Source organism: Juglans regia, chromosome 3 (genome assembly GCF_001411555.2).
Source record: "Juglans regia cultivar Chandler chromosome 3, Walnut 2.0, whole genome shotgun sequence".
NCBI classification, from domain to species: Eukaryota; Viridiplantae; Streptophyta; class Magnoliopsida; order Fagales; family Juglandaceae; genus Juglans; species Juglans regia.
Genome location: NC_049903.1, coordinates 4,282,515 through 4,309,152, shown reverse-complemented (window position 1 = coordinate 4,309,152; position 26,638 = coordinate 4,282,515). Strand labels below are relative to the sequence as shown.

Below are 26,638 nucleotides of genomic sequence, written 5' to 3'. Positions count from 1 at the left end.
AAAAAGAAAAAAAAAAGAAAGATCTTTGCAAAATTGAAAGTTGCTTGTAATTTTGAAAGATTCCTATTCTTTTATACTGATTGCCAGCTTTTATTGGTGCCTGAAAGAGTGTGTTTTATTGATGATCCATGTTGAAGTGAATCTTTGATCTAAATATGTTTTTAATGATATTCTGGGACATTCATGAGCTGCTGGAGGATTTTCTCCCTATCTAATGTATTTTCTTCTTTGAAACATAAACTTTGTGGCCAACCTGATTATCTGTCAATGTCTGTCCTTTTGACATTCTTATTTATATCTGTTAAGTTTGACCAGTTTATTTTTCTTTGCCTGACAATAGTTCCTTCATTATGCGCTGTCCAGTTATTAATAAAGAGTGGCCGTACTCCTGAGGAAGCTCTAATGATTCTTGTTCCCGAGGCATACAAGAATCATCCAACGCTTGCGATCAAGTATCCTGAGGTATTTGTGCTCACAATTTACATGCCCTTGAGAGTGCGAACAAATAAAAAATCTTGTACTGCGATATCTATTTCTTTCCACTTTATACCATGATACAATGTCCCAATTAGCAGCAATCTTATGGTGGTTGTGAAGTCTGTTAAAAAATTTCCCCCAATCTAAATTAAGTCAAATCACATGAATCTAGTCTCCAAATATTTTTTACCAGTTACCTATCAAAAAGAGAGTTTTTTTTTTTACCAACATGTTTTATGTAATTTTCCACTTCTTGATCACACTGAACTTTCTGTAATTTTAAATTGATATCACTCATGAAAAGTGGTGAAATTTTTATGTTTCCTTAGGTGATTGATTTTTATGACTTCTACAAGGGTCAGATGGAGGCATGGGATGGACCTGCTTTACTCTTATTCAGGTAACACTTCCAAAGGCAATTTAAAGGACCTCAATTCTCTTGTTAGTGACTCTTATAGTTCATGGTTTTGGGAAGTTTTCAGGTTAGAAATTCCAGTAACTAAAATATGGACTTGTGCCACTGATATTGTTTAGTAAAAGGCCATGACTTATAAATTGAAGAATAAGGAAATATCTTACGTGCTCTAGTCTGTGTGAGGAGCCTTTGATCAATTTGGTATGTACCCTTTGGTAGTAATCCCTCATGACTACCTAGTGCATTAAGAATAGTATGGTCCTTTTTTTTAATGAAATGATAAATCATCAGTAAGACTTCTAGATCAACAAGTGTTTGAAGTGTACCTAAGTCTACTTTGATTGGCCATTTTTTTTTTCTGATAGGTAGAAGAGATTTTATTAATACTAACAGAGGAATAGCTGTATCCCAAGTACACGGGACATATACAAGAGCAAACACCTAGTTAGGATCTAGAAATAGACACAAGGAAATCATGAAAGTTGAGCCCATTGAAACAGATACAAGGAAATCAATCGTAATTGATTGGCCAAAATGAGGATATGAGGATTTGGAGATTAAATAATATGATTTTTTTTTTTTGATCGGTAAACAAATTTTATTGATCAAAAGGGATACAAAAAGAGCCCAAGTATACAGGACATATACATGAGCACATCTATGTCTAGTTCAGAGATACAAGGTAATCATGAAAAGATCTGCCATGAAAATCAATTGCAATTGACCAATGGAGTAAAGTTTTGAAAAATAAAATCTAAGTTCTTCCATTGATTTCTCTTGATCTTCAAAACATCTTGCGTTTCGCTCCCTCCAAATGCACCACCATAGACAAATAGGTAACATTTTCCATATGGCTACTAATTGAGAGTTGTCCCTAATGCCTCTCTAAGAGGCTAAAAAATCACATACCCTTTCTGGCATCACCCATGCTAACCCCACACGTGCTAAGACTTTGTTCCACAAGGTCTTGGGAACCTCACGATGTAGTAATAGATGGTTAGCAGACTCACCACTCTTCTTGCACATGTAACACCAATTCGTAACTATAATGCCACGTTTCCTGAGGTTATCTATTGTAAGAATCTTCCCCAAAGAAGCTGTCCATACAAAAAAAGCGGCCTTTAGAGGTGCCTTTGTCTTCCAAATACTCTTCCATGGGAATGAGACATAATTGTGCATGTTCAACGAATGATAAAAAGAGCGGATCGTAAAAACTCCCTTCTTAGAGGGACGACAATATATCTTGTCTTCACCTTCCCCCGACACACTAGTGGAGTACACAAGGTCAAAAAAGGCCGAGAAGTCATCCATCTCCCAATCTTGTGCATCTCTATGGAAGGAAAGGTTCCAATGGGAAAGGCCATTAGACAAAATAACTGAAAGGTTCCAATTGGCTGATGCAATCAAAATTTGAATTGCTTCTACCATTTATTTTATGTTTTAAGGAGCTTGCTGGAAATCTTAATCATGATTCGTAGGGATAGGGTTCGGATCTGTGGTAGTCAATGAGTTTGGATGGCCTGAATAATTTTGAGTTCAGATCTGTTTATATTGCTATAAACAGATATAATTTAACCACAGGGATTTTTGAACTGAAGTATTTAGGAACTTCTCTCTCCTTACCCCTTTCTCACCAATGATGGTTCCTGGTGCTTAACGACGAGTTTTCAAGTTTTGATTAGTAGGGTATTGATATAAAAAAAAAAGTCTTGATTAGTAGGAATTTAATAATGGGATTCTTGAAACAGCTTCTTATCGAGTCTAAAGTGTTTGCATAATTGGCGGAAGGCAGTAGTTCAATTCTTATAACAGAGAGAAGTTGGAAGGTTCCGAAGGAGATGATCTTGGGGATGTACACGGTGAACTGATTCACTAAAATGCTGGAGGAATACTCGATTGGCAAGAAGAAGGAATTCTTTGCAATCTCATGGGTAGTTGAAGTTTTATTGGTTAGAGATGTTATAGTGCTCACGGTTGATACATGGCACTAGTGGAGTACGGAGTTGGTGGCAGATGAAATATCATCTTCATACCCGAAGAAAGGGAGGGGAAGTGGTGGAAGAAAATGGCAGTTGCACTGCAAGAAGTTGGCGGCAGTTTGGAGATTGGAGGAAAAGCCGGTCATAACAGAGGGAGGTTGGGTTTCGGCCAAATGGAGGAGCCTTCTGGAGGTAGCATCGTGGGAACCATCAACCATCTTCCATACCGCTAGAATCTCTATCGCCAGATGATAATCCTAGTTGACAAAATGAAGAAGAGGAAATGCTGAACCTTTTTTTTTTTTATGAGTAAAATGAAAGAGGAAATGCTGAACTGAGAAGTTTAAGAATATGGGGGAATGTAGTTCTAGTGGAGCATTGCCAAATATAGCACTATCGATTTGGCCAAATGCTGCTATATCGCTGCTGTCAACTAGGATACAGAATTCTGGAAGTCTCAGTTGAAGCCACTTTGGTCCACAGCACCATACTATACCTGATCATTTTAGGGTGCCAGTTTTAGTTTCATTTTTTTTATAAGTGGTTCCGAAAATTATAGTCCCAGCATAAGATAATATGCTATCATGGACTTTCTGTAACTGAGGTGAAACATCAGTTGTTTCATGCTCAAATTATGTGGCAGAAAGCCTTTGTGAAATCAAGAATAGAAGTTCTTCATCAATGCCTTTGTCGCAGAGTAGTAGGAATTAGGATTGCATTACCAACCTGTATTTATGTAGATTTGATCCCACCAAATTGAGGGATGACCCATCTAAGCAATTCAGCCATTTGCTCGTCACTGCTCTGTGATTATTACCTATTATGTCCTGGATCTTAAAAAAATCTTGTGGAATATATATTGTTAATTTCCATTTTCTTTCACATTCTGTTTTATTTTTTTGATAAGTAAGAAAATTTATTAATCGACATAATTAGGCATAGCTCAAGTACAAAGGAAGTATACAAGAGAAAATACCTAATTACAAAACTAAAGCCGGAAAAACAGCACATCACATAAGTCATTAAGACTAGTCCCATCCAATACAATAACCGAAGCCCAAAGCAACAACGTATAAAAGAAAAAGTCTCTAATCCCTCCCAATTGAATGTTCTCTATTGTCAAAACAGCACCCATTTCTCTCATTCCAAATACACCACATAAGGCATGGAGGTACCATCTTCCAAACAGGCGGAATTTGTCGATTGCCTTGAATAACTCTCCAACAAGCCAAAGGATTCACCACTCTCTTGGGCATCACCCAAGCAATGCCAAGCCTAACAAAAACCTCATCCCACAAGGCCTTCGGCAAATCACAATGGTGAAGAAGGTGATCCGCTGATTCTCCACACTTTTTGCACATAAAGCACCAATCCATTACAACTATACCACGCTTTCTCAGCTTATCAATAGTAAGAATTTTCCCATGAGAAGCCAACCAAACAAAGAAAGCCACCTTGAGAGGCACTTTGCTTCTCCAAATGTTCTTCCAAGGAAAAAAATCAGTAGGAGAATGTATCACCATGACCTTGTACAGAGATCTAACCGAGAATTTCTTATTTTCAGGATGAATCCAAAAGCAATCTATCATCCCCTCCTGACTTTATGTTTAGAGCATAGAGCAAGCTGTAAAAATCTGTGATGTCCCCCACCTCCCAATCCTGGACATCTCTAATAAATTTCACTGACCACTGAATAAAACCAGCAGAATTATCCATATAATCAGACAGAAGCACCTTTATCAAAGGCAATCCTAAAAAGAGAAGGGAAAACATTCTTCAAGACATCATCTCCACACTATAAGTCATGCCAAAAACTGATCTGGTTACCCCTACCCACCTCAAATCTGAAATTTCTGGAGAAAGCCCCCCATCCATTGCAAATGAATTTCCATACTCCGACACCGTACGCCCCTCTTATTTTATTTGAGCACCAACCTCCCCAAATACTCCCATATTTGGCATCAATAACGGTCCTCCAAAGGGCATCCCCTTCTTGCTGGTACCGCCACAACCATTTCCCTAAAAGTGCCATATTAAAAGATTTCAAACCCCCAAACCTCCCAAAGATAAAGGAGTGCAAATCTTGTCCCACTTAAGCAAGTGGAATATTTTATCATCCTCCAATCTTCCCCACAAAAAAGCACGAAAGATCCTTTCCATTCTATTAGCCACTCCTACAGGCAAAGGATATAGAGATAGGAAATAAGTTGCTATCTCTTAGTTATGTATTTTTTTTTCAAACTTTCCATTCTTCTTGCTGATGTTGTTTTCCTATTTCATACTGTGCAGCGATGGAAAAACAGTTGGGGCATGTCTTGATCGAAATGGACTTCGCCCAGCTAGGTATTGGCGGACTTCAGACAATATTGTCTATGTTGCATCTGAGGTGTGTTCTGTGTTTTATTTGATTTGATTGTTTTTTTGTATTATTTGGACGGTAAAAGGGAAATCAAGTCAATGTTTTGATGTTCAGGCTTAGGCATGACTTGGACCTGGGAGCAACTAAAAAAGCTTGGTTTCTCTGTTTATAACTAAAAATCGATCTACTATCAAAAGGGTTAGTGGGACAATTGGAACATAGCCCTGGCTTGTATTTTGATGGGGTCAGCATTTAGTTTGGAGCTTAGAAATCCTTGGCTTCCTAGACACCAATATACTCAGATTTAGCTCTTTTTAGGGGTCATCTGTCAGCTATGGACATCAAGGGATTGTCTTATAAACTACAGTGTTATAAGTCACACAACAAGCCATGTTGTTCACTGTTGCTTTTATTGTTAATGGTAGTATGTCTCAACTTCTCTGAAAAAAGGCCAGTATGTTCCAGCAATGTTTTTTTAAGATATTAACCTTTTTTTTGTTCTTATTCAGGTTGGTGTCCTACCGATGGATGAGTCAAAAGTTACAATGAAAGGCCGTCTAGGTCCAGGGATGATGATAACTGTTGATTTACACAGTGGCCAGGTTTGTTCATAACTATATTTTGAATTTTGTTATTGCCTTAAGGCTTATCATACATCTTAAACATTTTTAATTGCAGGTTTATGAGAATACGGAGGTGAAAAGCCGAGTAGCCTTGTCAAATCCTTATGGAAAGTGGGTCAAGGAAAACTTGCGATCCTTGAATCCTGTGAACTTCTTGTCAACAACAGGAATGGAGAATGATGCAATATTAAGACACCAACAGTGAGTATTCAATTCCATTAATGGTTAGGAGATGCCTCTGATATTATAGCATTGTGGTGTAATAGATGTTGGACATGTTTCGTTCTTAAATGCTATTAAACATATTTTACTCTGCCTATAACATTTATGAAATCTAATCAAAGTTCTATGATTCATGATCAATGCATCTCAAAGGACTGCATTTTGGTTCCAATTATACCAATGGTGTTTTGCTTATGAATGCTTATCTATTCTTCCTTTGAAGGAAGGCATTCATCTTAGTTTCTAAAATTGTGGAAGCTAAATTAAATACATTGCATTTAGTACACTGGATGGACTGATTTTCCATGTAAAGTATAATGTTACTTTTGTATATATTGATGTTGATTGTGTTACTGAATTAATTCATCACAACGGGAGTACTAAAGGTTTTTATTTGGTCAAAGTTTTTGATCGGTAAACAAAATTTTATTGATCATAAGAATAGGCAAAAGCTCACGTATAGGCGACATATACAAGAGCATCGCCCGTGTGTGCTGGTCAAAGTAACATTTATCTTTAGTAATTTGGTGGTGCCTAAGTAACATTTATCTTTATTTTTCAATACTTTACTTCATTGGTCGATTATAATTGATTCTAATGGCATGTCTTTTCATGATCTCCTTGTATCGCTAAACTAGCACGCATAGGCGATGCTCTTTTATATGTCCCGTATACTCGGGCCTTTGTCTATTTCATGCTCAATAAAATTTAGTTTATCGATAAAAAAAATGGTGGTGGCCAAGAATTTATTTTGAATATATTCTTTCAACAGTCACCATCTTGAATGGAGCTTATTATCCTGTATTTGATGGGACCAGGGCATTTGGCTATTCAAGCGAAGATGTTCAAATGGTTATTGAAACTATGGCTGCACAAGGGAAGGAGCCTACGTTTTGCATGGGCGATGATATTCCATTGGCAATATTGTCTCAGAAGCCACACATGCTTTATGATTATTTCAAGCAACGGTTTGCACAGGTTTGCTGTAATTTTGGATGAACTTGTACTTTATTATTGGAGTTTACTATGTGCGCACACGGGTGCGCACATGTGAGTTCTATGCTTTTTTTTTTTTTAACTTCTTTCCCTCAGCATATGATAAAATGTTAAATTGAAGTTTTAGTCATAGTCCCCTTCAATCTTCTTGCCAGTGCACCTGAAAATCTGTCTGAAACTTCCTTTCACATGCGTATGCTCTTGTTCAATTTACCACCACTCTAGAGTTGTGCTCATATAATGCTTGACCAATTTTAGGGCATTACGGCCTGGAAAGATCATAGAGCGCAGTATTTGAATGATTTGTGATGGGCATTGTGTGTGCATGTTGTGCCTTTCATTCTACAGCTGGTGTGACGCCATTGGATGTGGTGATTTAAAATATATGCAGTTCTGCAACTTGCCACTTGCTGTTCAATCCCCACCGCCCCAACCCAACCCAAACAACAATCAAGCCTTCTCTAAAAGGCTACCTAGTTGAGATACTATTTAGACTGTTTTTATTAAATGAATACGTTTTTCTTGAACTTCTTTGCTAGTGAATTGTTCTTATGTACACAAGTATAACATATGTGGGATCATATGATAAAAACCATTCTAAAAATTATGGTGTTTCTTTGCTGTTTAAGTATTTTAGTTTGAAATTAACTTTTTGACAAAATCTTGATATTTTAGTTTGTAGGAGATTAGATTGTTCTTTGTGAAAACTTGATTCCTTTGGGCAAATGCTGTAGATTTCAATGGCCTATATTTTCATGATTTTCTCGTATCTATTTCTTCCTCTAATTAGGTGTAAACTCTTGTATACCCTCTGTGTACTTGCGCTATGCCAATTCTTATTAATATAATCTGTTACTTATAAAAAAAGATCATATTCATTTTTTCTCAGTAACTCAATTGTGTACTTTTCAGGTTACAAATCCAGCTATTGACCCTCTTAGGGAAGGATTAGTCATGTCTCTTGAAGTCAATATTGGGAAGCGAGGAAATATATTGGAGGTTGGACCTGAAAATGCTAAGCAGGTCTGTTAGCATATCTCTTTCTTCATCACTGCCATTTTAATGATATTTGTAATATTTATTTTGAAATTAGTTTTATTTAGTATTTTTTAATAGATTCTTTGTAATACTTTTTGTATTTTCAACTGTGCTTAATTAGTTTATTGCCTTGGGGCAGGTAATTTTGTCTAGTCCTGTATTGAATGAAGGGGAGCTCGAGTTGTTGCTGAAGGATCCCTATTTAAAATGCCAAGTGCTGCCAACATTTTTTGATATCCATAAAGGGGTTGATGGTTCCTTGGAAAAGACGCTATATAAACTTTGTGAAGCTGCTGATGAAGCTGTTCGAAATGGTTCCCAACTGCTTGTTCTCTCTGACCGTGCTGATGTGCTTGTAAGTAGCATTGCATCTTCCCTCTACAATATCGTTCCTATATAAACTTATTTTTTGTCAGCACTCTTTTTCTATGGGCCACAGCTGTGGATTTTCGTGGCCTCAATTTTGATGAATTTCTAGTTTTCGATTTCCTCTTCCGAAATAGGTGTTACCTTTGGTATACCATCTTGTGTACTTGGGCTATGCCTATTCATATCAATATAATCATTTACTTATAAAAAAAGAAAAAAACTCAGTCTGACACTTCATACCTAGTTGTTAGAAAAAATTCAGAATATATTTAATCAAGTGATCATTGAATATCAACTTTCTGGGTTCACTGCTTGTGTTATTGATAATCAACCTTTTTACATCCTGATTGTTATTCTGTCGGGCATTTTTTGTTGATTAAGTTTATGTGGCTTTATAATCAGCAGTGGAAGTTGTATAAACAATTCCCATTTTGACATACATAGGGGTTCATTGATCTCTCTCTCATTCGTGCTTGTGATTATATATCTGTCCCGAAGATGGGTGTGCTTATTTAGGTAGCTTGTGGTTGCAATGTTATTGTTTCTTCTTGGGGATGTTTGTACTACTTTCTTTCATCTTCTCCTTCTTTAGGCATCCAAGACAACCGTTTTGAAGATTGATTTGGTTATTCTGAGTAACATGGTCTTTGCCTTTCTTCCAGGAAGCAACTCGTCCTGCAGTTCCAATACTTCTTGCTGTTGGTGCTGTTCATCAGCATCTTATTCAGAATGGCTTGCGAATGTCAGCATCTATTATAGTGGACACTGCTCAGTGCTTCAGCACCCATCAGTTTGCCTGTTTAATTGGATATGGTGCAAGGTCATTTTTCCTTATATTTTTCTATATAGTGGCTTTTTTACATTTTATAATGTTTCTGTTTATGCTGAAAAATATTGAAACTAATTTTCATATTACTTTCTTGAGGAAATATTTTGTTTGATCTGGTGCCAATTACTTCGGAATGTTTATCTTCTCTTTCACAAGAGAATAAAATAAGATATTTACTGATATAGGCTCATTCACCTTCTCTTTTGTTTCAATTGGATAAATGACATTACGTAGGAAGCAAAAGAAGTCCTTTTGTATTATATATCAATTGTTGGAAATTTGAACCAGGTCCATAAAAATGAAATGGTGTATTTTCAACAAATGTAGGAACAGTTCCTTGAAAGTAAATCTATGTGATAAAGGGACAAGATTAGATTTCAGCATGTCTAGTAACTAATTTGATTCCCCATTATCTTAGAATTTTGTACTTTTAAAAGGCTTCAAAATAGACTGTTGTATCATCAACTGTTGCTGTTTTACATGCATATCAGTAAGGATGTGTTGATGCTTGCCAAGAATTCTCATATTCCATCCACTAAAAACTTGACAATAGCTGTTTTATTAAGGGACCTTGGAGGGTTCTGCTTCCATCGATATTAGAATTCTTATGTTGCTTGTGCTGAGCTTTATCGTCCTGAAAATGCTCAACTCTGTAGCCCTGAAATTAATTTTTCAGTGCCATATGTCCGTATTTGGCATTGGAGACTTGCCGGCAGTGGCGTCTGAGTAATAAAACAGTAAACTTGATGAGGAATGGAAAGATGCCTACTGTAACGATTGAGCAGGCTCAAAAGAACTTTTGCAAGGTCAGTATGCCAATATTTGAAGTAATATTTTTGGATCTACACCATCATGAGCAATGGCAAGATGGCTATTGTAACAAGAAAAAATCTATTTATCATCCCCACACACCACACTTTTATTTTTTTCTCTTACTAAATGTGTGATATATAGATGATGAGTAGAAGAATTCAATTAGTTTAAGAAGAATAAAACCAAATTTTTTAGAAAAAAAATAAAAAAGTGTGGTGTGTGAGGATGATAAATGACAAAGCTCTTGTACTAATTAGAAGGAGTACTTGGTGTATCATACATCCAGATTGTGTTTGTGGCCAAATTTAATTCAGGCACTCATGTTAACTGTGTACAAAAAACGTGAGAAGAAATATTTAGTTAATTCTTGTAAAACCCATCACAGTATTGGTTCTTATGCTGTTTATATTGGTTTTTTTAAAATATATTTTTGGTACTAATCTAATATGATGAGAGAAACCTTTTAAATAAAATTACCTGGGTTTGCAAGGAGAACTAGGTAGTCGCTGTGTCTTTCCTATGTATGTGAGTTGCACCCCAACACTCTTTTACTAATATTTTGTTGTCTTTATGTATCAAAAAGTGAAAAATCTAGAATGAGAGAGTAATTTGTAGGAATTATTCTCATTAAAATTCGTAATATAGGTACAAGACAGTATATATAGATTACAGCTGAAGAGAAAAAAGGAAAGAATAAAGTAGGAAATAATAAATTAAATACTAACTTCTAAGGAAACTAAATCTCTTAGAATATTCACACATTTACACCCGATATCTCCTAGAATACAGCAGAGTTGACTAGGCAGATTTTGGAAACTTTCCAACAAAAAACAAGAAGGTAAAATACTTTGTTGAATCAAGACTGAAAGGATAATGCACTATGTGTTTGAAACGAGTTATGATTGTGTAGAAAAACCTGTTCGTTAGGTATTGGTTGAAAATTGTTTTCACATAACAATGCAAGTTTAGATCTAACATTAAAATTTATCAGATTAACGGACGTGGAAAGCTATAGTCAAAATTGAGGGTTTTTCAGAGGAGGATATACAAGTTATTGAATGTACACAATTACTAAAGCCATCTAGAACATACGGAGCTTGTTTATTCTCCAGCATATTAATACATAAGATGAAGATTACATATGTTATGGTACAATTTAAAATTTTACAATTATCAAACTAATATACGGACTGAGAAGATAGCACCGATGCTGTGCGCACGCACCCTCAATATTACGTTGAAGGACACGGTTGAAAAATGTAAAGAAGACTCTGAATACCTGGCATATTTATCGTGGGTTTTGACAGAAAATGTAATCAACATCCCTTCTTTTGACTATTCTATAAAGTTTCTAGGAATAGGGAAGTTTGACGGTTCTTTTAAGACCATTATGTAATGACTTGTCTTAAGACTTATCCACTTGTTTATCCATGGTTATAATGGGAAACATTAAATTCTTGGTCTATCCTATTCATTAGTAATTTATATTGACTGCTTTGTACCATTTTAGGCTGTTAAATCCGGTCTTCTCAAAATTCTTTCCAAAATGGGCATCTCATTGCTCTCAAGGTATGAACCGCTTCTTCACTACTGTTGTTTTTAGAATAAGTTTTATCGTTTCTGTATGAATTATTATATGATTACATTGTTTTCCACATCCTTTTTTTAATAGGCCCCTTTATATTTTGCGTTTGTTATTTATGTTTTCTGATCATGGTGACAATCTAATTACCAGTTTCCGGTATCTAGTTATTGTGGTGCACAGATATTTGAGATTTATGGACTGGGGAAGGAGATTGTTGATCTTGCGTTTTGTGGGAGCGTTTCCAGTATTGGTGGATTAACTTTTGATGAGGTAAGAAACCCAGCTTAAATGAAGCACTTGGCCATGAAACTCAACATATTTTTTTGGGGGGATTAGTAACTTCAACAGTAGACAAAATTCAACATATATATCAGTACAGAAAGGGGCATATAGTACAAGTGTCCAAGAAATTTATTTTTAAATCATTTTTCTAGAACCCATTTAAATCACAAAAAGGTATTCTCTTCAGCAAAAACAAATGAATTCACTGCAGAATTAGATGAGTTTCACTTCAGTGAAAGATAAAATTGTATTGCTGTGAGTTTGGGCTTGAGCAAAGACTGCATTGCGAGCATATCTAATTCTCTTTGAAACCAGTGAATAGGGAAACTGGATTGTTGAGGAGGTGATGAACTAGTACAATTACTGTTAGAGAGTAGGTAGCTATAAGTTTCACAAAATTGCAATATACAACTACTGTGAGTTTGCATGTGAGCATAAAGACTGAACTTAAAGCTATGTTTCTGGGAACTCACTTTCTTTGGAATTGGAGAACTGTAATAACTTTTTATTACTGCTATCAATTTGTTTTTAGTGTGTTAATTTGGGGCTTTATTTCTTATGGCTACATGTCATTGTCACCTATAGAGTTTCTCAGTTGGTTCGCCTAAGTTTCACAGACAGTGGTAGGTTTGTATAGTGCAATTTCCTGAACTAATTATAATCTTTGAACTTATACATGATGCTGCATTGTACTGATGGTGTCTTTGTCAATTAAATTCCATTTTTTGAAATCCTCCTTTTTTGCAGCTAGCAAGGGAGACTTTATCTTTTTGGGTGAAGGCTTTCTCTGAGGATACGGCTAAAAGACTAGAAAATTTTGGATTTATACAATTCAGACCAGGAGGTATAGCTTATTATCACTTTAATTGAACATGTTATACCATTCCAGAACTGATTCTAACCATGCTATAATTAATACATGACCAAGTAAATGATAAGTAATACATAACCAAAATTTTTTGAAAATTTTGGGTTTGTTTAGGTTAGGTTTGGATAGTGAGTTGAGATGAGATGGGTTGAGATGAAAGTTGAATAAAATATTGTTAGAATATTATTTTTTAATATTATTATTGTTTTGGGATTTGAAAAAGCTGAATTGTTTATTGTATTTTATGTGGAAATTTGTAAAAGTTGTAATGATGAGATGGGTTGAGAGTGTTTCTCAATCCAAATTGAGCCTTATTTATTTATTTATTTTTATCAGTAATCAAGAAGTTTTATTCATAATAATAGGCAAAATCCAAGTACACAGGGAGTATAGATGAGAAGTACCTAACTAGAGTTTACAACTGAAAGTAGAAAGTCATGGATATTTAGTTTGTTACAAACAATGGCATGAAAACAATGTTTTAAAGAAAAAAATTTCAGCTCCTCTATTGTTCTCTCGTGGTTTTCGAAGCTTTTATCATTTCGCTCCCACCAAATACACCAACACATACATATGGGGACCATTTTCCAGATTGCTACAACTTGTGTATTTCCTCGGAGACCTCTCCAGCATGCTAGAAACTCCACCAATCTACGGGGCATGATCCATGATAGTTCAAATCTTGTAAAAAAATCAGCCCACATGGTCCTAGCCACCTCACAATGTAGAAACAGATGGTTAACTGATTCACTATCTTTCTTACACATGCAACACCAGTCCAACACCATCATCTGACGTCTCCTTAGGTTTTCTGTGGTGAGAATTTTGCCCAATGCTGATGTCCAAACAAAAAAAGTTGCTTTTGAAGGGACTTTCGTCTGCTAGATGCTCTTCCATGGGAATGTGGGCATGCCTGAGGTCGTTAAAACTTTGTGAAATGATCTAACCATGAATTTACCTTTCTTGGAAGAGCTCCAAAACATCATTTCCATTGTACCCTTGATCATGCGCACGGAATACAGTGCCGCATAGAACTCTGTGATAACCTCCAACTCCCAATCTTGGGCTTGCCTAGTGAAATCAACATTCTAGTGAGGGGAGCCACTAGAAAAGGCCAAGAGAGTTGATGCATCCTTTGCTCGTGCGAGCTCAAATATGGCGGGGGAAGTGTCTTGGAGACTTCGTTCACTGCACCATTTATTGTGCCAAAATCTAACACGAGAGCCATCACTCACTACAATATGTGTATGTCTCCTAAAGGTCTCCCAACCCTTCCTAATGTATTTCCACAAACCCACCTCATGTGGGCCTCGTACCTTATTCGAGCACCAACCACTCCATACTTCCCCAACCTGCGCATCAATGACGGACTTCCACAGGGCCCCACTTTCGTGTTGGTATCGCCACAACCATTTACACAATAGAGCTTGGTTGAACTTCATCAAGTTACGAATCCCCAATCCACCCCCAGAAAATGGAGTGCAAACCATGGACCAATTGACTATATGGAACTTGAACTCGTCCCCCAAACCACTCCACAAAAAATCTCATTGTAGCTTCTCAATACGGTTGGAAATCTTAGCTGGGAGCGGGAACAATGACAAAAAATAGGTGGGGAGGTTAGAAATAGTACTTTTAATCAACGTGAGCCTACCACCTTTCGATAGATACAATCTCTTCTAAGATGCCAAACTGCGCTCCACTTTTTCAATCACAACATCTCAAATCTGCTCTGATTTAAAGGAAAACACTCAAGGGTAAGCCAAGATACTGAAGAGGTAGAGAAGATACCTTACTTCCCAAGAGAGGCTAAAGCTACCACTTTAGGAACATTCCCCACCAGTACCAATTCAGATTTTGAGAGATTAACTCTCAAACCCGAAACAACTTCAAAACAAAGAAGAAGAGTCCTCAAAGATTGGATATACCCGAGGTCTACTCCACAAAATATGAGAGTGTCATCAGTAAACAACAAGTGAGAAAGATTAAAAGAGTTACCATTCCCCACCGAGTAACTGTAGAGAAAACCACCTTCCACAAGGCCCACAATCATCTTACTGAGAGTTTCCATGACAAATAGAAAGAGTAGGGGAGAGAGTGGATATCTTTGTCTCAAACCATGGGAGGAGTCAAAGAAACCCACCGGTGAACCATTCACCAAGATAGAGAAACAGATTGTTGAGATGCAAAACTCTACCCATTTCATCCATTTCTCTCCAAAACCGCATCTTGCAAGTAAATAAAGCAAGAATTTCCAATTAACATGATCATAAGCTTTTTCCATATCTAGTTTGCAAAGTAGCCGAGGTTCTTGAGATTTGAGTCATCCGTCCAGCACTTCATTTGCAATTAGAACCAAATCTAGAATTTTTCTGCCTTCGACAAATGCGTTTTGTGGCTTCGAGATTTAACTTCCCCAGCAACTAATGGGATGATAGTTGCGACCATCCACTAACCTCACATTTTTGGGAATGAGTGCTAGGTAGGTAGCATTGAGACTTTTTTCAAAGTTAGCATATGTATGGAATTCTTGAAATATCCGCATAAGGTCACCCTTGATCACTTTCCAACAGGTTTGGAAAAACCCATGGTAAAACCATCAAGGTTTGTGGCCTTGTCACTAGCCATGCCTTGAACAACTTTGCATGCCTCTTCTTCTCAAAGGGCCTCTCGAGCCACCCTGCACACTGCTAATCTAGTGTTGAGAAAGTCAACCCATCTACTATCGGTCTCCATGGTTGTTGTTTAGCTAGAAGATGTTCGTAATACTGTACAATGTGGTCCTTGATACTTGATTGATCTGAAGAAACTGCTCCATCTACCATCAATGTATCAATAGCGTTGTTCCTCCGATGTGAATTAGCTACCCTATGAAAGAACTTCGTGCACTTGTCTCCTTCCTTGAGCCATTGTGCCCTTGATTTCTGTTTCCAAGAGATTCCAAGAGATCTCTTCAATCAATAATACTCGTTCAAGTTTAGCGACTACCTGATTCTTGGGAGTTTTTTCGGATTCAGAGATAGTTCTTGCCTCCTCCTCACCCTTCAAACCCTGTAACTCCTCCAGAAGGGAGCATCGCTATAGTAGCACATTGCTAAACACTTGTTCATTCCATTGCTTCAAATCGTGTTTTAGCGCCTTTAACTTTCTTGCCAATATGAAGCTTGGAGCTTGGAAATCATAAGAGGACTACCATTGCCTAACCCTATCTTACAAAACCGTCAGATTTAAGCCATATATTTTCGAATTTAAAATACCTTCTGTCTCCTTGGATGCCTCCACCGTCCAAGAGGATAGGGAAATTATCAGAGCATACTCTAGGAAGTCTTCTTTGAGTTACATCAAGAATATGTAACTCCCATTTTGGACTTAGCAAAAATCTATCAATTCTCGACCAAGATGGGAGTTCTCGAGTGTTGGTTCTAGTAAACGTGCCTCCCGTTAGTGGGATATCCATAAACGCATGTTCTGAAATGAAATCAGAAAATTCCCTCATAGCGGGTGTGATGTGGGATATACCTGACTTTTCACTTGGGAAACGAGATACATTGAAATCACCCCCTATACAACTTGGTAACTCCCACCAACTAAGAAGTCCCACCAATTCTTCCCACAATGATCTTCTTTCTGTGTCAATATTAGGGCCGTAAACTCCTACAAATGCTCATTGGAACCCATCTTCTCTATTTACGAAGGAGCAAGCCATAGTGAAATCACCCATGCATTCCTCTAATCTTTCCACCACCCTTTTATCGAACATGATAAGGACACCACCCGATGCTCCTTTAGAAGGCAGATACGACCACTCGACATGATGCCCTCTCCACAAACTTCGACCTATTTGACTTGTAATTAATTCTAACTTGGTCTCCTGTAAACAGATGATATCACCTTGCCATTGTCGAAGTAAGTTCTTGACTTGGAGCCGTTTGGCCTCCTCTTTCAACCCCCTTACGTTCCAAGATATAATTTTTGGCTTCATATCAGAACCGTCGTTGCCCTTCCCTTAAGACGCCCCTGGCTAGAGCTCTGCTCCCCTCCCCTCCCTCATCGTTCATTGCCCAGGTAAGCCTCTTGAGTTCTCTTTCTCTTTTTTTATCCAAATTAAGAGAGGGATCAGCTTTGGCTTCTGCACGTCCAGCTTCAATAGCTGTGAGTAACGCCAAAAATTCATCTTCAAAACCCTGGCGTGTAATCCCAACACAATGTTTGATCTCCATGGCTTTTTGAATTACCCAATTTGACACCCTCGGATGAAACGAGTTCAATGGAGTAGGTACTATCCTCTCAACAGAGAACCTGCCCCTTGCTGCATCCTCTCCATTTGTAGACTCAAATACTACCAGAGCCCCTTCCATAGCAACCTCCTCTGAGTTAACTAGGCTTCCCGCATTGTTAGGGTCAACAGATAGGGATTTTTGGGCAACTAAAGAGGATTCCGGTGCCTTTATCGGTTTTTGGGCAATCGAGGGAAGTTTTGTCAGCCCAAAGGTCGCTGTTAGCATGTTTTGTGACTTCTCACAGTGTTGCAACCCTCCCAGCAACGCTCCTGTCATCTCCTTTTCAGAATCCTGCGGTAACTCAATAGTCGTGGGCATCGGTGACGTCGATTTCACGGTCGTGATGGCGGGAGGCAACCTAGACAGGTCTGTTGCACCCTTCTGTGCCTCTCCATTGACCATTGGCCCTCCCGATGACACGGGATCTAGCTGTGTAGCCTCCTCAGGTCACAAACTCACTTCCGGCGCATGATTTCTGGTGCAGGGGTTACCAAAGTTAGCCTCTAAAGTCGTTGGCGATGAGCCGTTGGTGTTGGGCCGTTGCTGGCGACATAATAGTCCCTCACTGGCTGTTGTTGGGCTGTTGCCATTGTTGGCCAATGTCGCACTGGGCCTAGCTAAGTATGTGGAGCCCTTCTCAAAGGAAGGCCCAATCCTTTTGAGATGCCAGCTCATTTTGGGTTGGGCTTGGCGTGTCCGGCCCAAGCCCAAGCCCAAGCCCAAGCCCATCTTTGTTTTACCTTTATCCAACCTTAATTTCGGCCTAATCCCAGTCCACACTGCCTATAAGTGCTTCAACAACCTTCTTCAAACAACAAAGCTCCTCCTTCACGCCAACTAGCTCCTCCTTCAAACCAAAGAGTACCTTCTGCCCCTCACTTTCTCCTGCACAGGCATCGGATGGGCCACCTCCAACTATTTCAGGTATAGAGTTTCGACCAACCCTCCCTGCTAGAGAACGCTCCCTTGTTACCCAATTCTTTTTGTCCTTTTCTCCATTTTGTGACACCATAGCCTGTCCCGTACCACCATGCGCCACCCCCTACTTCCTACTCCACCACCTAATGCAGCCTCAGCGTACGTCCTAGTTTGACCACCCACCTCTTTCCCCTTCCCACCACCCTGAACCTCCACTGGAACCTTGGAGAGGGAAGATAGAGCATGCTTCATCTCCATGGACAGATTTTTCCAGCCCGTCCTTCCATCCCTGCCGGGAACATAAGCAGGCCTCGATGCTCATTACCACCATATTCAGTGACTTCCAAGTAGCGTCCAAAGGCATTAGAACGCCGGTGAGCAACTATTGCCAAAGACCCAACCCGAAAAGTCTTTGAAAAAATCCTTCTCTCCGAAAGGGAGCATTCTTCCACCGTGTTTGCCAGCCAATGAGCGCTAGAAAGGCTGAATACCAACTCCTTGGTAACCTTCCTGCTTCTTTCAGTAATATGGAAGAAATTTCCCCCCTCTAATGATAATACAAAAACCTTGGTTTCTATTAATAAGTGCTTTAAATAGCCCATCTTAAACCAGAAATATTGCAGACCCAGTAAAAGCTAATGGGATGATGATTCCAGTGTAGATCACCAGAAGGGTTCACCCATGGTAGATGTACGGAGAGAGAATAAAAAATGTGAGAGAGATCAAAAAAGTTCTGAAGCCTATTTGCTCTCACTTCTTTTTCTTTTATTTTTTTTATTTTTGTTAGGGGAGTATCATGGAAACAACCCTGAGATGTCAAAGTTACTCCACAAAGCTGTTCGCCAAAAGAGTGAAAGTTCCTTTTCAGTTTATCAGCAACATTTGGCCAACCGACCTGTCAATGTGAGTGCTGCCTTGTCATCTATTGTTTTCTCATCTTCTGATATTTTAGAATTTTTTTTTTTAAATCAACATTCTGTTATCATATAAAGTCTACTGGTCTTGTTTGGCATAGGTTCTTCGTGATCTTCTTGAGTTCAAAAGTGATCGCACCCCAATTCCTGTGGGAAAGGTTGAACCTGCTGTCTCTATTGTTCAGCGGTTTTGCACTGGCGGGATGTCACTTGGAGCAATTTCAAGGGAAACTCATGAAGCAATTGCCATTGCAATGAATAGATTAGGTGGAAGATCAAACTCTGGAGAAGGTGGTGAGGTAGTTTTCTCTTTCTATAAGTTGGTTGTAATGCACAACCATTTTTTAATTTTTTATATCCCCTCTTAGTTCCATCTGTCAAGTTGAGACATATTTTGGAGATTGTGATATGCTCTGTATATTTGACATCTAGGATCCCATACGCTGGAGACCACTTACAGATGTTGTTGATGGGTATTCACCAACACTGCCTCATCTCAAGGGTCTTCAAAATGGGGATACAGCTACAAGTGCCATCAAGCAGGTCACTTCATTAAACTTCTGCTTCAGAAAAATTTCATAACTTAGTGTTTTCCACAATCTCTAACTATATTATTCAGTGTTTAGCACTGTTGCATAATTGTGTTTATTCGATGATTAGAGATGAAAGTGATGATCTTTTAATCATAATCATAATCAGTGTTTAGCACTGTTGCATAATTGTGTTTATTCGATGATTAGAGATGAAAGTGATGATCTTTTAATCATAATCATAAGGCTGTTCTTTCTTGATGAATTTGTTAGGAGTTTAGCTTCCAACTAAGCATTTAAATATTGTTGCTCTACTGAAGTCACTACATCATCTTCAGGTTGCTTCAGGACGTTTTGGGGTCACTCCAACATTCTTGGTCAATGCTGATCAATTAGAAATCAAAATTGCACAAGGTGCGAAGCCTGGTGAAGGTGGTCAACTGCCGGGGAAGAAAGTTAGTGCATATATTGCAAGGTTGAGAAATTCTAAACCTGGGGTACCACTGATTTCTCCACCGCCACACCATGACATTTATTCTATAGAGGATCTTGCACAATTGATCTTTGACCTTCATCAGGTGATTATCAGTTGCATAAATCTGAATATTTTGTAAGAATGAGATACTTAGCACTCTGATCAAAATGATAACTAATCTATGCTGAATAAATAGGTTAATCCTAAGGCTAAGGTTTCAGTAAAGCTAGTGGCAGAAGCTGGAATTGGCACTGTTGCTTCTGGGGTTTCAAAGGGTAATGCTGATATTATACAGGTATATAGCTTGTCATCTTTGTATTTTAAGCAGTGACCTATCTTACATTTCCGCAGCATAGTTTCTCCATTCTATATCTCATTATAGAGATGTCAATAACTTGTGTGTTCCATCAGACTATGTTACAGACAGTATGCTAGTATAGCATGGTAACCCAGTAGCATATGAGAGCTGAGTTTGTAAAGGGCGTTCTATATTGATCTTTAATTTCTTTTTGAACTAAATGTTGTACATTGGTCTATGGCTTCTTATTTTGTTAACTAAGAAAACCATGTTCTAGTATTCTTTTGCTTGTTTCCTTTGGTTCGCCACCCCTCGCTCAAATGCTTGAAAGCTAATGGGTAACTGCCCCATTCTAAATTTTTCCTCTCTATTGTATGTATAGAATACTGATAAAAAAAATGTATGTATAGAACCGTCAAAGGAAAATAATAACGAGAAGAAAAAGAGAAATAATATTACCTCTTGATCATCATAACGAGACAGTTTGCGAAAATGTGCTAGCCACATCACAATGAAGTAAAGAGATGATCTCTTTGCTAAATATTATAACGGGATTTAATCAGTCTTGCAACTTATGTTTTGAATTTAAGCATCTTAAGGTATGCTTGGGTAATGAGACGAGATTAGAAATTCTCAAAACTTCTCACAATCTTCTTTCCAAACATCACTTCAACACACACTTTTCAATTTTAAATATTTGACTTTTTCATCTAATCATTACCTAACCATTATAACCTTTACATACTTAAAAACAAAACACTGAAATCAATACAACTTTTTCAAACTTCAAAACAAAAATAATATTCAAACAATTTTTTAAATTTATAATATTTTTATTCAAAATTTTCTCTTATTTTCCAAAATCCAATAAAACATCTTAACTCAAACCATTTTACTATTATTCACATAATTCTGAGATACTCCAAGTGTCCAATAGGCTTTTTACCACGAGTAACTAGAAATCCGTTAGTTTGGAATAAGCCTTCTAACTAAATGCACATATTCGTTTGCATATGAAACCATTTCTTTATTTTGCTGGATAACATCTTGTATGTTTTTGTTTACATTTTCTGAAAGTATGTTACTGGAGATGTTGAAAGAAGTTTAATTTTACTTTCTAGCTGAAAATTCTATCTTCTTTGTCCAGTGAAAATTCAAAGGTCACTGTTAATATTTCTTACCTTTTCTTTCCCTATTTTGGTATTTTACCGACAACTCTCATTTGCCTTGCAGATATCAGGGCATGATGGTGGAACTGGAGCCAGCCCCATAAGTTCCATCAAGCATGCTGGTGGTCCTTGGGAACTTGGACTTACAGAATCTCACCAGGTTAGTATTTGACACGCATGAGATATGTAGAGGCAGTTACTTCTTTTGATTTTCTTTGTAGAGACTGTATACGCTATTTAGTTATTGATGTCCTCTCCAGACACTCATCCAAAATGGGCTCAGGGAAAGGGTTATTCTCAGAGTTGATGGTGGCTTCAAAAGTGGAGTTGATGTCCTACTGGCTGCAGCTATGGGTGCTGATGAGTATGGATTTGGTTCTGTGGCAATGATTGCTACTGGATGTGTGATGGCTCGCATTTGCCACACAAATAACTGCCCAGTTGGTGTTGCTAGTCAGGTAAGGCTAATTTGTTAATTTCATTTCATTATTTCCTGCGATCTTTCCAAATAGAGTTTGGTTTGCATTTGTTTTGTCCATTCTTTTAACACACGTTTTACTTCAGAGAGAAGAATTACGTGCTAGGTTCCCTGGTGTGCCTGGTGATCTTGTCAACTTCTTTTTATATGTTGCTGAAGAGGTAATCCATCTGCCTTTTCATTTTTCCCCTGATGAGATTTGTTTGCCATCTTTATGGTCCTTGAGGATTCATTCTTTATCACTGTAGAATCCTCACTATTGTGACAACCATTATTTTTGTTAAACCCATCAAGGTCCATTTCTTCTAGCTTTTTTCATGTACTTTTTCCTTTTAAAAAATGGCCAGGTAAGAGGCATGTTGGCGCAGTTGGGATATGAGAAGTTGGACGATATAATTGGTCGGACAGATTTATTAAGACCACGAGATATCTCTCTGATGAAAACTCAGCATCTGGATCTCAGTGTTATTCTCTCTGTATGTATATATTTAATGACTTATTTTCTTACCATGTGTGGTTTCTATCATTTGAAAATAAAAGTACTTTATCATTTGTCTTCAGAATGTTGGGTTACCAAAATGGAGCAGTACCGAAATCAGGAATCAGGGTGTTCATAGTAATGGTCCTGTTCTGGATGATATTTTACTAGCAGATCCAGAGGTAACGACTATTGATGTTAATGGTACTTTCAACACAACACATTTAGTGTTTGTTTATTGGTATTTTTGCTACTTAGTTTTTAAATCGAACTTCTATTAGGAAAAAATGGCGAAGTAGTACTCGAGAAAATTTTCTTGGAATATACTTTTGCTATAACTTAGGAGTCAAATTGAGGGATTGGACATTAAAGCACAGGATATTCACAATGGACCATCAGTTGATATACAATGGAGGTTGTATATCAACTGTCCTACTTCTACGAAAAACGTAGATAAAATCATTGCTAAAACTAAACTTACCTATTCGAGACCTTATTTTTCTAAAATAAGAAATTAAAGCAGCAAACATATTATAGATAAATATTAGTTTAGGCTTAATCATACTCATTTTCCTACATATGAAATTAAAGCCACAAACTTATTAGAGAAAATTAGTAATTTAGACTCAAAGTCTAATCCTTCAAACATGATTCGTTGAAGAAGTTTAATTTGGTGTACTCACATGTATACTTCCGGTGTACCTGGGCAATGCCTATCTTTATATCAATCAAATTTCTTCTTACTTATAAAAAAAAATGATTTGTTGAAGTTGATGGTTGATTCAGATTTTGTTACATTTGACTCTTTTGAGGTGAAGGAGCTTGATAGCTGTTGATTCTTAAGAATATGAAACAAAAATGACGTGTTGGTTAATGCCAATTTAGCAAAAAACATTAATTCTGTGTTTTGTTACCTATGGCCACAAAAATAAGATTTTTTTTCTGCGCAGATATCTGATGCAATTGAGAATGAAAAAGTGGTAAATAAGACCATAGAGATATACAATGTTGATCGTGCTGTTTGTGGGCGCATAGCGGGGGTAATTGCAAAGAAGTATGGTGACACTGGCTTTGCTGGGCAATTGAACATTACGTAAGTTTTTTTTAATAGTTAATTGAACATAACGTAAGTTGTGGGATTGACATAGCAAGTATTAATAACTGAAAGGGTGCATATGGCAATCTCTTTTGTTGAAAAGCTGGCTAATCAGTTTTCTTCTATATATTCAGATTTACAGGGAGTGCGGGGCAGTCATTTGCATGCTTTTTGACTCCTGGCATGAATATTCGGCTGGTGGGAGAGGCTAATGATTATGTGGGAAAGGTTGGTTGACCAAATCTTTGCCTCCTTTACTGTTTGAGAAGTTGAAGGTTTTACTTGAAACCCAATCAAATGACATGGTTGAGCTATTATTTTTTGGGACTTTTAGTTCATGACTTGAGCAATATTGTAATCCAATTACTTATAAAAAGAAAATATTGTAATCCAATTGAGTTTGGGTTACGTTTTACTTGCCAAAAAAATGTTAACTGGGCTACATCGACATGGCAGTTAGTTTGCTATTCTTGAAGTGACAGTTCATTAGACAGCCAACAAATTGTTTTTCACCCAAAAAGTTGTGCTTACCTTCTCTTTCTTCTACTTAAGTTTGGGATAATATTAGAGCTAAGCATAATATATACCGAGTTGAGCTATTTCAAATTTGGCTGATTTGCTGTACTAACTCTGTTGGCCAATGAGTCACAAAATCTGACACTCTAATATATATGTTACAAGGGTATTGCTGGAGGTGAGTTGGTTGTAACTCCTGTCGATAATACTGGGTTCTGCCCTGAAGATGCGACCATTGTAGGGAATACTTGTTTGTATGGGGCAACTGGTGGTCAGATCTTTGTTAGAGGGAAAGCTGGAGAGCGATTTGCTGTTAGAAACTCTCTTGCTCAAGCAGTAGTGGAGGGCACTGGAGACCATTGTTGTGAGTACATGACGGGTGGTTGTGTGGTTGTTCTTGGAAAGTGAGTAACGCCTCATAGCTGGCATATTTTTCTTTACACCGAAGCAAATTGAAGATAATGATTTGAACTAAATTTAACTTGTGACAGAGTGGGTAGAAATGTAGCTGCTGGTATGACTGGGGGTTTGGCATACATTCTTGACGAGGACAACACTCTCCTCCCCAAGGTTTGTGTTTTTTTATTGCAGCGCTTCATGGGAATCACTGTGCAGTTAAAAAAATTGTCTGAGTTTCCTTTTTTATTTTGATTTTTTTTTTCTCTTGCTGCTAGCAGTTCAATTTTCATCTTAGAACATTATGATTATTATTTTTTTTTTAAAAAAAAGAATAATAATTCTCTCCGTTTGCCCCCCTTTTCCCTCTTAGACCATTATGATTATTTCACTGACAGGTGAATAAAGAAATTGTGAAGATCCAAAGATTGACTGCCCCCGTGGGGCAAATGCAGCTGAAGAGCCTTATTGAGGCCCATGTTGTAAGTGCACTTAATGAACTCCAAGCTAGCATGCACCCACACAACACACCGCAGAGGTGCACACTGTAATGAAAAAGTTTCAATAGTTTCATATCTTTACATTTATGCCTGAGACTTACCTCTCAAGGTTATGTTGGCACACTAGCTGGGAGATCTTCATGATATCTTGGGTTGATTACAAAATTAGTCCCATGGGTTTTATCCTGTTTGTAAATCACTCCATTGATTTCAACGGGAGATGGGCGGAAGGTGAGGTTGCCACCTGGCATTATAGAGCCATGTGTCGAGTCTAATTGGTTGTCACATAGTAACTCCGCTGTTAGATGACCTAACGGGAGATGGGCGGAAGGATTTAATTGCAAAGTTTGCATACCTAGGAGTATATTGTAAAAATTGAAATCGAGGTAATGATTTGCAAGCGGGTTAGAACTCAGGAACTAATTTTGTAATTAATCCTAATATCTTTTTATAAAGGTGCACATCGAATTACTTATCTTTTCCTTTTAAGATCCCGTGTGGAGCTGTCACTAGATGCATTGTTTATTTTATTACTGAAACTTGATCTTTTAATTTTAACTAATCTGTGAAGGAAAAAACCGGGAGCAGTAAAGGTTCGGCTATTCTGAAGGAGTGGGACACATATCTGCCACTCTTTTGGCAGCTGGTTCCGCCTAGTGAAGAAGACGGCCCAGAGGCTTGTGCCGACTACGAGAAAACAACTCCCGGGCAAGTGAGTCTGCAATCTGCGTAGGATAATGATTCAACAGTACACTGAAGTCAGCACTCTCAATGGAAAGATGGAAACTGCTCCTAGCCTGTACAGCTCTCAAATAGGAGATGGATGTTTAAGTTGGTAATCGGTACTAATTACTGGGATAGAGGAATGCTTCACTATAACCTTGGGTGGAATTTCTTTCTTTAAAAATAAAAAATAAAAAATCGCAGATTAGTATTTCCTCAAGTTGGAGACCCTGATCACATTGAGAAGCATTCACCTTTGATCAATGGTATAAGTTGTATAGCGATTCTGAAAAATGTCATAAATTCAAAGCCTGATTTTCATGGGTTGCTATTGCCGATCATATCTATTTGTTTAATTAAATTACCTATTTATGATTGGTCTCATTTTTTGAGAAATACTATTCTAAAGCCTCTACACCACATTCTATCTGCATTTCATAATTTGATTTATAAAATTTAAATTTTAAAATTTATCTTTTAAATTAGATTATGTCATGCAGTTAGTCAGGCCTTAGAATAGAGTTATTTTTTTTTTTAAAGAGACTGAATAAACTTGATTATTGATCTTAGTTTCAACTCTTCTCTAGGAAGGCGTAGAATGATGTCATGCTTCCTGGTGTCTAATGGTCAACAAAAACGCCCCAAAGATTCAGAATAATCTAGTTTAGTCGTGTGTTCCTATCTTAAAGTACTCATCGTCGAGGTGGCGGCTACGAAGTGGTTGTATTTCTTGGTTTAACCAAACTCCTAGTCCTTCATTTGGTCTCGTCCAATTTGGTTAATTTGCAGGGAATTTTCCCCTCTTCTTCCAAGAATAATCACCCCTTGAACTTTAAAAAAATATGCATGAATTATCAACGTTTGATCTATTTGACAGTACTATATTCCCCTTTATTTCATGGATTAATGCAAAGAATAAAAGTACCAATTGCGATCCCTTCAACGATATATACACCGCGTGGTTCTTTGTAGAGATTCAACCCACGTTTAATGAAGAATTCAGGCGGAAGCC

General features: G+C 37.6%; 1 protein-coding gene across 1 annotated transcript in view; it reads left to right on the top strand.

Annotated features, from left to right (window-relative positions):
- Positions 1–26,003, top strand: part of LOC109011587 (ferredoxin-dependent glutamate synthase, chloroplastic) — a 35,521-nt gene extending 9,518 nt beyond the window's left edge. The window contains exons 5-33 of the mRNA XM_018992851.2: positions 364–462; positions 807–877; positions 5,161–5,257; positions 5,740–5,832; positions 5,909–6,054; positions 6,894–7,053; positions 7,984–8,094; positions 8,249–8,464; positions 9,141–9,298; positions 9,984–10,113; positions 11,631–11,689; positions 11,870–11,975; positions 12,735–12,831; positions 18,841–18,956; positions 19,069–19,266; positions 19,400–19,510; positions 19,836–20,075; positions 20,169–20,267; positions 21,504–21,599; positions 21,700–21,897; positions 22,004–22,078; positions 22,265–22,393; positions 22,479–22,577; positions 23,346–23,488; positions 23,626–23,719; positions 24,173–24,411; positions 24,499–24,577; positions 24,802–24,885; positions 25,475–26,003. Coding sequence (XP_018848396.2) covers positions 364–462; positions 807–877; positions 5,161–5,257; positions 5,740–5,832; positions 5,909–6,054; positions 6,894–7,053; positions 7,984–8,094; positions 8,249–8,464; positions 9,141–9,298; positions 9,984–10,113; positions 11,631–11,689; positions 11,870–11,975; positions 12,735–12,831; positions 18,841–18,956; positions 19,069–19,266; positions 19,400–19,510; positions 19,836–20,075; positions 20,169–20,267; positions 21,504–21,599; positions 21,700–21,897; positions 22,004–22,078; positions 22,265–22,393; positions 22,479–22,577; positions 23,346–23,488; positions 23,626–23,719; positions 24,173–24,411; positions 24,499–24,577; positions 24,802–24,885; positions 25,475–25,636 — 3,705 coding nt within the window. The 3' untranslated portion in view covers positions 25,637–26,003. The remainder of the gene's footprint in view (positions 1–363; positions 463–806; positions 878–5,160; positions 5,258–5,739; positions 5,833–5,908; positions 6,055–6,893; positions 7,054–7,983; positions 8,095–8,248; positions 8,465–9,140; positions 9,299–9,983; positions 10,114–11,630; positions 11,690–11,869; positions 11,976–12,734; positions 12,832–18,840; positions 18,957–19,068; positions 19,267–19,399; positions 19,511–19,835; positions 20,076–20,168; positions 20,268–21,503; positions 21,600–21,699; positions 21,898–22,003; positions 22,079–22,264; positions 22,394–22,478; positions 22,578–23,345; positions 23,489–23,625; positions 23,720–24,172; positions 24,412–24,498; positions 24,578–24,801; positions 24,886–25,474) is intronic.
- The last annotated feature ends 635 nt before the right edge of the window (positions 26,004–26,638 follow it).